A 12,344-nucleotide genomic window follows, 5' to 3' on the forward strand; every position below is an offset into this window, starting at 1 on the left:
TTGAGCAAGGGTCTCTCCCTCTCCCGCATGCTGGAGTGCAGTGACAGGATCATGGATCACTGCAGCCTCAACCTCACGGGCTCAAGCAGATCCTCCGACCTCAGCCTCCAGGGTAGCTGGGAAAACAGAGCCTGCCACATCTGGCTAATTTTTGTCTTTTTTGTAGAGACGGGGTTTCGCCATATTGGTCAGGCTGGTCTCGAACTCCAAGTGATCCACCCGCCTCGGCCTCCTAAAATGTTAGGATTACAGGTGTGAGCCACTGCACCCAATCCCTGACTTTGCTAACACTCAGAACTGTAGTTTTTTTTTTTTTTTTGAGATGGAGTTCACTCTTGTTGCCCAGGCTGGAGTGCAGTGGCACAATCTCGGGCTCACCACAACCTCCGCCACTCGGGCTCAAGAGATTCTCCTGCCTCAGCCTCCCGAGTAGCTAGGATTACAGGCATGAGCCAACACGCCCGGCTAATTCTGTATTTTTAGTATAGACGAGGTTTCTCCATGTTGGTCAGGTTGGTCTCGAACTCCCGACCTCAGGTGATCCACCTGCCTCAACCTCCCAATGCGCTGGAATTACAGGAGTGATACACCGCACCTGGCTCCAGAACTGTAGTTCTGTGACCACCCTTATAAATGCAAACATCAGGTAAGAAAATTGCTAGGATTTTTTGTTTTTGTTTTTACCATAAACAGACTTACTGTAATACTGTGGATTTTTTCTTTCAATATCTTCTGTTTTTCTTAAGTCTGGATTCCCTTGTAAAAGCACTGCAAGTAAAAGCACTTTTTGTTTCCCTAATATTTCTCTATTAGTTTTCTTTTAAAGACCTGAAGTTCTAACAAGTATAAAAGACTCCAATGTCGGAACTAGAACCTGAGTTAGTTAGAACTCAAGGCCAGTAGGAGTTTTCCGGGGGAATCCCATTGCTTTCCCTGTTGGCTCAATGGAGTGAAAAGCTGTGCCTCCAAATCCATTAATTCGGAGTAGACTGACAGGTGCGGAGTAGAGAGCTTAAGCAAAATACATCTCGCATTCAGCTCTCCGCCATCATCTTGCTCCCTACAAACATTGGACTTTCTCCGGAAATTTCAACAGAGGAGCCAGTCGGCGTCCCCGGTGCACCTGTCCCTTGGCCTAAGGGCCAACCAGTCATCTGCTGCAGTCCTGCGCCTCTTTCCCACATCCTGGGTCTCTAGAAACCAATTCCGAGCAGTACGAATGGTAAAGACGCGTCTCTTGCTGGCTTCCCATGGTTCCGCCCCGCGCGAGGGCCTCACCTGTGGGTAGTGGTGCTGCATGAACTGCTCCCGAGAAACGCCCTCCAGCCGGGGTACCGGGAGGTGCTGCCCAGCCATGGTTGCTCACGCCTGCCCTCTTTCAGCCTCGGAACTTCGGTTCTAAAGGGCTCCTCAGCGCCATCCGCCCGGAAACACGACCGACAGAGAAAAGGTCCGCGAGGCCGGCGGACTCCAGAGTGGCTGGGTCCGAGCGCGCGGGGGGTTATTGAAGGGCCTCGGCCTGGGCTGCGTGCTGGAGAGCGGTGACGTGGCCGACTTACCAGAGGCGGCAGCAGCCGGCCAACTTTGCTTTCCAGTCTCCTTCTCCGACACCACTGAGGTTGTTTCCCACCGACTTCCTTTCGATACAGCACCAGCAGGCACCGGGGTGAAGGGTCATGAAAATGGCGCTGGCCGCTCGTCTGTTACCCCAATTGCTGAACTCTCGGTCGCTGCCCTGCGGGGCCGCCCGACTCCGGACTCCCGGTGCGGCCGAGGTGAGGCTGCCGTCGGCCGGACTTTGCTACCTTTGCCGATGTCGCCTCGGCTCGGGAGCGGCCTCATTTCCCCGAAGGGCTTGGGCCTCCGCGGCCTCGGTGCTACCTGCCCAGGGCTCCTGGCAGCCAGTGCTCAGCCGCCCGGGACTCCCCATAGCCTTCGCTTCTTTCCCTGCCTGCCCTCGGCGCAGCTACAGCACGAAGGAGAAGCCCCAGCAGCACCAGAAAACCAAGATGATCGTCCTGGGATTCGCCAACCCCATCAACTGGGTTAGGACTCGAATTTACGCCTTCCTTATCTGGGCCTATTTCGACAAAGAGTTCAACATCGCAGAGTTCTCTGAGGGAGCGAAGCAGGTTTGTTTATTTCCCTGGTTGACCTATCCATCCCTAATGAGTTTATTTCTCCTATAAGTGCTTAGCAGTGAGGTTTCTTCAGTGGGATACAAGCGATCGAACGTGATTAGTGGCCCAGACATAGAGCCTTCCAGCCATTGATTGACTTTAAGCTTCTGGGCCAGGTATGGTGGTACACACCTGTAGTCGCAGCTACTCGGTAGGCTGAAGGGGGAGGACCTCTTGAGCCCAGGAGTTGGAGGTTGTAGTGAGCTAAGATTGTGCCATTGCACTCCAGCCTGGCAGACAACCAGGCCGTGTCTCAAAAAATAGAAAAAAAGAAAAAGCTGTTTGGTCCCATCTTGTCTGAGCATAATTTTCAAATCTACGAAGTGGGCAAGACAATGCCTGGCACATAGTAGGCACTCCATGAATGTTTGTTGAATACATTAATGAATGTGTAAGTTTGAAGAATAGGTGAGATAACATTTCCTAAGTGATGTAATGTCACCTGGAGTAGAAGAGTAGAACTTCCTGGCAGCTATTTGACAGAGCCCACCAATATACCACCCCTTAATCATATTCCTTAAAGATTAAACTGGAGGTTAGCAATTTTGCCCCTTCAAAGAATTTGCTGAGACTGCCTGGTGGCTAAGTGCTCAGCACACAGAATATTTAGCTGTTAGAGATTCTTATCCCTGACTTTGTTAGTTATGTACCTCTTTCTGAATGGCTGATTATGCATTGCCTTACACTTGCAACATATGGTCACTTGGGTCCTGAGATCATTTGTAGATTTTGTGGGTACGTGCTTTTTTTCTAGGACTAAGGGCCATCTATACCTTTCTTTGGACTCCTTTACAGTTGTATATTGTTCCCAAACGTTGCAGAACTTTTGATAACAATAGAAGTTGGCTGAGCGAGGTGGCTCATGCCTGTAATCCCAGCACTTTGGGAGGCCAAGGCCAGTGGATCACAAGGTCAGGAGTTCGAGACCAGCCTGGCCAATATGGTGAAACCCCATCTCTACTAAAAATACAAAAATTATCTGGGTGTGGTGGCAGGTGCCTGTAGTCCCAGCTACTCGGGAGGCTGAGGCAGGAGAATCACTTGAACCCTGGAGGCAGAAGTTGCAGTGAGCCTGGATCATGTCACTACACTCCATCCAGCCTGGGTGACAGATACACTCCATCTAGCCTGGGTGACAGAGCAAGACTCTGTCTCAAAAAACAAACAAAACTAGAAGTCATAAAGTTTATTTCCCGGTTTAAAACCATATGCCTTAAAACCATGCCATTGGTGTAATCATTTTACAATATTGGTTGTATGCTGGTATTGATGTTTTACTCCAAATTTATTTCAGATTCTTTCCATAATCGTGGCTTTTTGTATTTATGAGACCTATCAGTTGTAAATCAAATGTTGTCAACTTTGTGTAATAAGCGTCAGTATTAACTCCTGCTGCCTGCTTCTCTTGAGTCAACTCTTGACTACTATATATGTTATATTTTTAAAAAAGTCAAAGAGCAAGCTTAATTAAGATACATAACTCAGCATCATAATTAAGGGATAAAACCTCTGTTCATGTCAGTTCTCAAAATCTTTTGTCCATGCAGTGGCAAGTTGTATTGATCCTACTGTTCTCTACAATGCCTGCTGATGATATATGAGCTGGTCCACCTCATAACATATGGTACCAGTTCATTTATGTTCCAGGAAGGAATGGAAATCACCTCCTCACCATTGGCAGGAATCAAGCCTCAGTACTTGTTTCCTCTGAACACACAGAGGAGCATGCAGCATTTTGAAGGTCACTCCAATCCTAGTTGTCCTCCAGCTGTTAGCTACTTTCACCTGCTTCCTTGCTATTAAGCAGTATTCCTACCTCATTCATCAGCCAGTGTGTATGCAGTGTTGCTTATGTAAAACAAACAACCAAAATTTCATCAAAGTGTCGGAGGGGCTGTTTTCTCCTGAGACCTCTCTCAGCTAACAGATGGCCGTCTTCTCACTGTGTCCTTGCATGGTCCTCCCTATGCATGTGTACTCCTGGTGCCTCTTACTCCACATTTCCTCCTCTGTAAGGATGCCAGTCAGATTGGATTTTGGCCCACCCTGATGGTCTCATTTAACTTAATCACACCTCTTTAAGGTCTTATCTCCAAATATAGTCACATTCCAAGGTTCTGGGGGTTAGAGCTTCAACATAAATTTAGGGGGAAGGAGAGCACAATTCATCCTGTAACAAGTAGGCAGTATTCTCTGGCATGCCATATCTGACATATCTGTGCATCCCCCAGCAGCTTAGATTGCAGCTTATTTCAGATTTCAGTTTAGATGTTACTTCCTTTAGGAAGTCCTCTCTGATCCTCGCAGATTAGATTTGATGGTTCTCCTTTATGCTCCCAAGTCATCCTGTTCTTATCCCTGTCAAAATTCTTAAACTTGTCAGTTTACTTGTCTTTTCTCCAAGTAGACTGAACGTTCCCTGAAGACAGGATCTTAATTCACAGTTTGATTTCTCATTGCTAGTAATGGGGAGAATTGCAGTTGGGTTTTTACCTCCTTGAAAATAGAATTTCATACTTCAAAGCTAGGATCTACTGTTTTAGACCATATAAACTAATTACCTATTATCCCACTTTCCCAAACTTATGTTATCTCCCATACTGAGATTCAGACCACAGCCCAGATTTCCAGACTCCCAATACAGTCTAGACTGTTCTCCTTTTCAACTGCTATCTATGCACGATTAAGAGGTAGATCATAGAACTGCCAAATGATTGTTTACTTCATCATTTTAAAAGGAAATAGAAAGGAGAATTTTTATTAAGACATCTAGATTGCACACCACACACTATCATTTCCCAGGCCTGAGAGTGGATTCAGAATTAAAGGTCAAGTCACTTACTGCTATATATGTGGAAAGGCCATATATGAAAAGTGAACCAACCTTGAAGGAGTCATACTTTGATAAATTAATATTTGATATTGTTTATTTCTGTTACTATAAAATAGTCTTTATTTTACTTAGCCATTTAAATATGAACATGGTATGGTATTTTGAAATAATAATCCCCACCCTTCCCTTAATATTTTTTTTAAGGCTTTTGCTCATGTATCCAAGTTGCTGTCACAGTGTAAATTTGATCTGTTGGAAGAACTTGTGGCCAAAGAGGTAAAGTACATTTTACATTTTTCTTTAAAAATAAATGATATTCTCTTGCAGTAGAATGATGTACATTTTCCTTATTTATAAGGAAAATAAATAAAAATATTGTGTGTGCCAGCATCCAAAGTAAGTGTCTGTGTATCTGTTCTAATGGGTACTTTGGGTCATATAAAAGTATGGAATAACTCTTGATACTTAAGGCAGAAGTAAGTAACCATAATGTCTTTCAGTTGCTCTTATATAGAATGTTCTGTTAGAAATTACCTAGTTGAATAATGAGATGCATTTCAGCCTTGCTTTTGAGAAGGAGTAAATATGGTAGTCAATTTAAAAACAGGTTTGGAAAAATGTATCCATGATAAAGATCACTTTTTGAAAGGTTTCAAAAATTGAATCGGTGAACTAATGGCTTGCTTTTTTCAAACTTAGGTGCTACATGTATTGAAACAAAAGGTTACTTCACTACCTGACAACCATAAAAATGCCCTTGCTGCTAACATAGACGAAATTGTATATACATCAACAGGAGACATCTCCATTTACTATGATGAGAAAGGTAATGCCAGAGCATAGGTAACTTGAAATGATCCATAATTGTCCAGAAAGCTAAAATAATAGATAATCACAAAATAGTGGAGTTTTGTCAGGACAAGTAAATATTTATAGAACTTCAAAGAAAATGTTATATCCATTCTTTAAAGACCTACTTTTGAAAGAGTTAAGATATGGTAATCATTTCTTAAGCCTTTCTACCTAGAAATTTTTTCTGCTACTATTTAATTCACAGTAGAGAACATCATCACTTACATTGTTGAAAATAGTTTGAGCGGCTCCCACATCTCAAACTGAAAATATTTGTGTTTCAGATTTCCTAACTTGAAGGAAACAATTGAGTATTTTAAAACTGTACATCATGTGGAAGGAATAAGGGGTAAAAGAAAATCAAAGTAGATAATGTCAGCTAAAGACGATTTGAAAAGATTAACTGCAGAACTCTCAAATTGGATCTATTTGAGAATAATGAAAAAAGCTGGGAGGAAGTTTAGTGGTTATCTGGTTCTTCTTGTCTGCAGCATACATTTTCCCTATAGCATTCCTGATAATTCACTGATTTATTCCTAATACATACAAAGTTGGTCCTCTATATCCAGGGGTTTCACATCCATAGTTTTAAACAATCTTGGATAAAAAAATATATTAAAAAAAAATAGTTGGATCTGTACTTGATCATGTACAGATTTTGTTCTTGTCATTATTCTCTAAATACAGTATAATAACTACATAGCGTTTACATTGTGAGGTATTATAAATAATCTAGAGATGATTTAAAGTATACTGGAGGATGTGTGTTATGCAAATACTACACCATTTTATATAAAGGACTTGAGCATCTGTGGATTTTGGTATCCACAGGGGTCCTAAAACCAATCCTCCATGAATTTCGAGGGATCACTCTATTTGCATATGTATTGTGTGCCAGCCACACAGGAAATGTAACCTCTGCTTATACACTTCCCAAGGTAGAAGAAGACTCTTGATGATGATAAAATTTTTCATGCACACATTATTTTGAAACATTTGTAAAGATCTTATAGTGATAAATATTTCATCTTTCCTAATATTTCGGATTACATCTCAGCACCATGGTCACTAATTTTTGCATCAGGAGGTTGTCGGAATCACCAGGCACAGCAAGGTGAATTAGGGTAGAATAGGAAGCCTTTACTCTTTCTCACAGTTGAGGTTAAGGTAGTTACTGAGCAGCAAAAGATATGATTTTTTTCTCCTCATTTTTCTTTTGACAACAGACATCTTTCATAAAATTATTATAATCTTAGAAAATGCCTGGCCAGATGCAGTGGCTCACACTTGTAATCCCAGTACTTTGGGAGGCTGAGGCAGGTGGATCGCTTGAGCTCAAGAGTTCAAGACCAGCCTGGGCAACATGGCAAGACCCAGTTTCCACTGAAAATACAAAAAAATAGCCCAGTGTGATGGTGCATGCCTGTGGTCCCAGCTACTCAGGAGGCTGAGGTGGGAGGATTGCTTGAGCCTGGGAAGCAGAGGTTGCAGTGAGCCGATACTACGCCACTGCACTGCAGCCTGGGTGATACGGAGACCCTGTGTCAAAAAAAGAAAAAGAAAATGCCACTAATTGAAAATAATCCATATAGTATACTTAATAAAGTATGTGCTCAGTTAAGCAGTAGCTTTATTACTCAGATGTGAGAAGAGGGCAAGTATGTCATAAACCCTAAGACAATTTTCTAAAAACAAATTAGTATCAATACAAGTATTTTAAGTCACACCAGAATAAACACAAAATTTGACCTGTAACAACTGTATAACTACTGCCAATTTCTGATTTCATTTTGTATATATGGATGATAGATTGTTTTGATTTGTATTTGTATGTGTGTGTATATGTTTTTTCCCTAAGGAAGGAAGTTTGTTAACATCCTGATGTGCTTTTGGTATCTAACCAGTGCCAACATCCCTAGTGAAACCTTAAGAGGAGCCAGTTTATTCCAGGTTAAGTTGGGGAATCAGAATGTGGAAACTAAACAACTTCTTAATGCAAGCTATGAGTAAGTTTAATCAGATTTCATTGTTTCCTTTCTCCAGAAAATGGAAGGTAGTTTGAAGGTATGAAAACTAAGTGATCTTTAGGAAGAAAGGATTTGAAATTTGACAAGTTATTTATGAAGAGAAAAGGTCAGAAAGACACACTGGATATGAAACAGGACAGTTAAGAACTTAGAAAGAGGTAATGTTGTTGAATTTAATTAAATGATGTTTTAGCTGTCTATTGCTGCATAACAAATCATCCCCAAATTCATTGGCTTCAAGCAGCCATTGGTTTTACGTGTTATTTCACTGCTCAGAAATTTTGGATAGGCTCAGTTATGGGGTTTTCTCTGCTTCACCTGGCATCAACATGGGTAGCAGGAGCTGGAGGATTCATTTCCACAGTGACTTCTTAACTCACATGTGTGGCACCTTGGTACTCCTTGGCTTCTACATGACTCTGAATTCTCCAGGGCCTCTCTTTGTGGCTTGGACTTGCGATAGTTTCAGACTAGTCATATCTTTTACATGGTGGTTGGATTCTAAGAGGCAGAAAATGGAAGCTGCTAAACCAGTAAAGGGGTATGCCCAGAATTAGAGCATCAGTTCTGCCATAGTCTACTTGTCAAAGCAGTCAAAGGATCTGTGTAGTTTAAAGGGTATAGAAAGACTCCTTCACTTTTTGGGGCAAAAAAACAGCAAGGCCTCATAATGGAAGAGCACATGGGAGGAGAGGTATGGTTGTAGCCATTTCTGGAAAATAAAATCTGCCATCATTGGAATCATTGGTACGTGAACCAATTCACTAGACATTTGTTGATCATCTGTGTGCCCACATGGTCTGGTAGAGGTTCAGATACAAAGTTGAAGGGATACTGCCCTTAAGGACATATTGTATAGTAGGAAGTTAGCAAGTTATGTAAAACAGACATTATGTTGTATTTTTATGCAAATTAGATGTAGAATAGGCCAGGTACGGTGGCTCACACCTGTAATCCCAGCACTTTGGGAGGCCAAGGCAGAGGAATCATGAGTTCAGGAGATTGAAACCATCTTGGCCAACATGGTGAAACCCTGTCTCTACTAAAATATAAAAAGTTAGCCGGGCGTGGTGGTGTATGCCTATAGTCCCAGCTACTTGGGAGGCTGAGGCAGGGGAATCGCTTGGACCTGGGAGGAGAAGATTTCAGTCAGCCAAGATTGCACCACACTGCACTCCAGCCTGGCTGGAGACTCCGTNAAAAAAAAAAAAAAAAAATCTAGAACAGTGAACAGCTGGAGCAAGTCAGTGAAGATATAATTTAACATTTATTTAAAAAAATGATTATGTTGCCACAGTTACACAAATCTGCTTTAAAACAACAAACAAACCCTAAAAATGACCTAAGAAATAAAATGTATTCTGTTTTACTTAAGTAAAAAGAATTGTATCCTGATTCTTTTTTTTACTTTTCTTGAAAGAAAAGTATTTTTTTTAATTTTATTTTATTTGTACTTACCCAAAATATTCTACATATTTAAATACTTAATTTAAATCCACTGGATTGTCTGTTAAGACATCATTTTTAAAGAGCACTGTCATCAATATTAAACTTTTTCTCTTCTGATGTTTCTTACTAAGACTATGGGTACCTCATAAACATTGTTATTTTCAAGATTAATTTAATGTATGTAAACTAAATTCCACTATTTATTCCTAAATTGGTAGCAGTGCTATTTGAAAAACAGCTATTCCTGTATCCTAGTTTATGTATTTAAAGTGCTGTTTGCATCACCAGAGTCCAGTTTATTTCTCTTAATACTAGGCGTGTGTTACAGCTAGTGTTTAAACAGAATAATATCCAAGTTTCTCTTAGGGGCTGGCAGATGTTGAATATAGATTAGTCCATTAAAAATACGCACATTACTTGAGAATGTATTTTAATTTTGTGGGTATATTTTTTGTGATTGAATTGGTAGGTTACAGGTTTTTTTTGTTTTGATTTTGATTTAATATTAACCATTGGCTTGTTTCCAAAAATTCTTGTAAATATACACTTGCAAATTACATAGTTATCTAAGACATATTTGGACTGATGTAAGATTTACATTATTTACAATGTTTTTCCTAGGTTTCAGAGGGAATTTACACAAGGAGTAAAGCCTGACTGGACCATTGCACGGATTGAACACTCAAAATTATTAGAATAATTTTCTTGGAAAAATCAGCTTATGGACTTTAGCAGTTGCTGTGAAAAACTAAGGAAGAAAATTTTTGGATCATATGACCTTCACTTAATCTAAATGTGTGAATTACTTTTATATTATTTTGAAATACTTCTTGCAGTATGTTGGCATGATACAGTAAAAGCATTTTCCACAGATTGTTATCACCTTCTTTAAAAGAAGTCAAAATTAAAAAAATACAATAGCACATTGTTGGTGTCATATTCAATAACATTTCTAATGCTACATATAATTTTACAGATATAATAAAGGAGGCATTGAAAAAACTACTTATACATATCTTTATTTATTTTTTAAATTGTTTAAGAAACAGGGTCTTGCTCTGTCTCCCTGGATGAAGTCCAGTGCCATGATCATAGCTCACTGTAACTTTGAGCTTCTGGGCTTGAGCAATCTTCCTGCCTCAGCCTTTAGAGTAGCTGGGACTATAGGCATCCGCCAGCATGGCTGGCTAAAATGTTTATAGTGGTTTCACTATGTTGCCCAGATGGTCCTGAACTCCTGACCTCAAGTGCTTCCCCCGCCTCGGCCTCCCACAGAGCTAGGATTATAGGCATAAGCAGCTGCACCCAGCCTACTTACTCATTTCTAAATTAATAGTCCTTAATTTAGGACTATTATTTGTGGTTTATGCATTTATACCTTTATGTTTTTTGACAAGTCTGTTGACCAGGTTGGAGTGCAGTGGTGCAATCTTGGCCCACTGCAACCTCCTTCTCCTGGGTTGAGGTGATTCTCCTGCCTCAGCCTCCCTAGTAGCTGGGACTACAGGTGTATGCCACCACACCTGGCTAATTTTTTTGTATTTTTCATAGAGACAGGGTTTCACTATGTTAGCCAGGCTGGTCTCAAACTCCTGACCTCAGGCAATCCGCCCACCTCAGCCTCTCAAAGTGCTTGGATTACAGGCGTGAGCCACTGTGCCCAGCCATATGCCTTTAAGTATGTGTAAGATTTATTTTTTTTAAAAAATTCACTGCTTCTATTTGTTTTCTTTGGTCACTAGCTAGATAAGAAGGAATAGATGAAATTATAGCAAGTTGGTCTCTATAGAACTAAAAATCAGTGAATTTAAAAGCATGCTAAAATGCAAAGAGAAAAAAAATAGGACAGTGTCTTAGCCACCTATGGGATAATATCAACTGTTCTAATATACCTGTATTTCATGTCCTAGAAGTTGGAGTAGTGGAAACAAAAATAGTATATTAAGAAATAATGGCTAATGTACGTACCTATGCAACAACCCTGCATGATCTGCACATGTACCCCAGAAACTAAAGTACAGTTTTAAAAAATACTCATAAGATTATGGTAAAAAATAATAATAATGGCTGAAAAGTCTCAGTTGATGAAAACTACAAACCCACAGATCACAAGAAATTCAACAAACAAGGTTACACAAAAAAAAATCTTAACAAGGTACATCATAATGAAATTGGTGAAAACCAGAGAAAGTTGTAAAAGCAGCTGGAGAAAAAAAAAAGGTATATTTGTGCAGAGAAGCCAAGGTAAGAATAACTACATATTTCTTTTCTTAAACAGCAAGTTAGAGACCCTGGCATACCATCTTAAAAGTGCTGAAAAAATAGCCCATTTACCTAGAATTTGATATTCAGCAAACATCTTCAAAAAGTGAGAAGACTCAGAGAAAACATGAGAAACTTTATTGCTAATGGGCATGTTTTATAAGAAAGGTTAAAGACCAATGGACAGAATAGAGTTCAAAAATGGACTCATGCATATATGGACAATTGATTTTTCACAAAGGCGCAATCAGCTGTGTGTGGTGGTGTATGCCTGTAGTCCTACGTATTTGGGAGACTGAGATGGGAGGATCACCTGATCCTGGAGAGGTCGAGGCTGCAGTGAGCTGTGATTGCACTCCAGCCTGGGCAAAAAAGTGAGACTCTGTCTAAAAACAAAGGGGCACTAAAGCAACTCAAAGAGGAAGAGTCTTTTCAACAAATGGAATAAGTATGTATTCTTATGAGAAATGAACCTCAACTTTTATATCACATAATTTTAGTGTAAAATTTAGATTTTTAAAATGGATGATAGACCTAAACAAAAGCTAAATCTAGAAATTTCAGGGAAAAAACAAATAGGAGACATTTGCTATCTTGAGATTAGCAAAGATTTTCTTAGGATATAGAATGCGTGAATCATGAAAGAAAAAAAAATTTGTAGGTTGGAATTTATTAAAATTAAAACTTTTTGAAAGACATCAGTAAGATAATTAAAAGGCAGTTCACAAACTGGGAAAGATG

The 12,344-nt window shown here is 40.1% G+C and overlaps 2 protein-coding genes across 6 annotated transcripts in view; one reads left to right on the forward strand and one right to left on the reverse strand.

Annotated features, from left to right (window-relative positions):
* TYW5 (tRNA-yW synthesizing protein 5) overlaps positions 1-1,433 on the reverse strand; it is a 26,459-nt gene extending 25,026 nt beyond the window's left edge. For 2 of the 4 annotated variants that reach the window (XM_017545187.2, XM_017545186.2), the window contains exon 1: positions 1,279-1,433. In XM_017545187.2, coding sequence (XP_017400676.1) covers positions 1,279-1,356 — 78 coding nt within the window. In that variant the 5' untranslated portion in view covers positions 1,357-1,433. Of the gene's footprint in view, positions 1-699; positions 769-1,278 lie in introns of all 4 variants that reach the window. The other 2 variants (XM_017545188.2, XM_037744527.1) reach the window with 2 other exon arrangements.
* MAIP1 (matrix AAA peptidase interacting protein 1) lies at positions 1,388-10,346 on the forward strand. Of its 2 annotated transcripts, XM_017545190.2 has the most exons (5): positions 1,388-2,132; positions 5,218-5,289; positions 5,713-5,839; positions 7,724-7,871; positions 9,963-10,346. In XM_017545190.2, exons 1-5 carry the CDS (start codon positions 1,677-1,679, stop codon positions 10,039-10,041), a joined length of 882 nt encoding a protein of 293 aa, XP_017400679.1. In that variant the 5' UTR covers positions 1,388-1,676; the 3' UTR covers positions 10,042-10,346. The 2 variants fall into 2 exon arrangements, with proteins under 2 accessions (XP_017400679.1, XP_017400680.1); XM_017545191.2 differs by lacking the exons at positions 7,724-7,871; positions 9,963-10,346 and adding an exon at positions 6,697-7,095.
* The last annotated feature ends 1,998 nt before the right edge of the window (positions 10,347-12,344 follow it).

The sequence above is a fragment of the Cebus imitator genome, unplaced genomic scaffold (assembly GCF_001604975.1).
Source record: "Cebus imitator isolate Cc_AM_T3 unplaced genomic scaffold, Cebus_imitator-1.0 Scaffold178, whole genome shotgun sequence".
In the NCBI taxonomy this organism is placed as follows: Eukaryota; Metazoa; Chordata; class Mammalia; order Primates; family Cebidae; genus Cebus; species Cebus imitator.

Excerpts from the sequence above, each read along its gene's own strand:
- MAIP1 (XM_017545190.2), top strand. The coding sequence starts at position 1,677 with ATGAAAATGGCGCTGGCCGCTCGTCTGTTACCCCAATTGCTGAACTCT. Across the intron at positions 2,133-5,217 it reads TCTCTGAGGGAGCGAAGCAG|GCTTTTGCTCATGTATCCAA; the intron begins GTTTGTTTATTT and ends ATTTTTTTTAAG. Across the intron at positions 5,840-7,723 it reads CATTTACTATGATGAGAAAG|GAAGGAAGTTTGTTAACATC; the intron begins GTAATGCCAGAG and ends TTTTTCCCTAAG.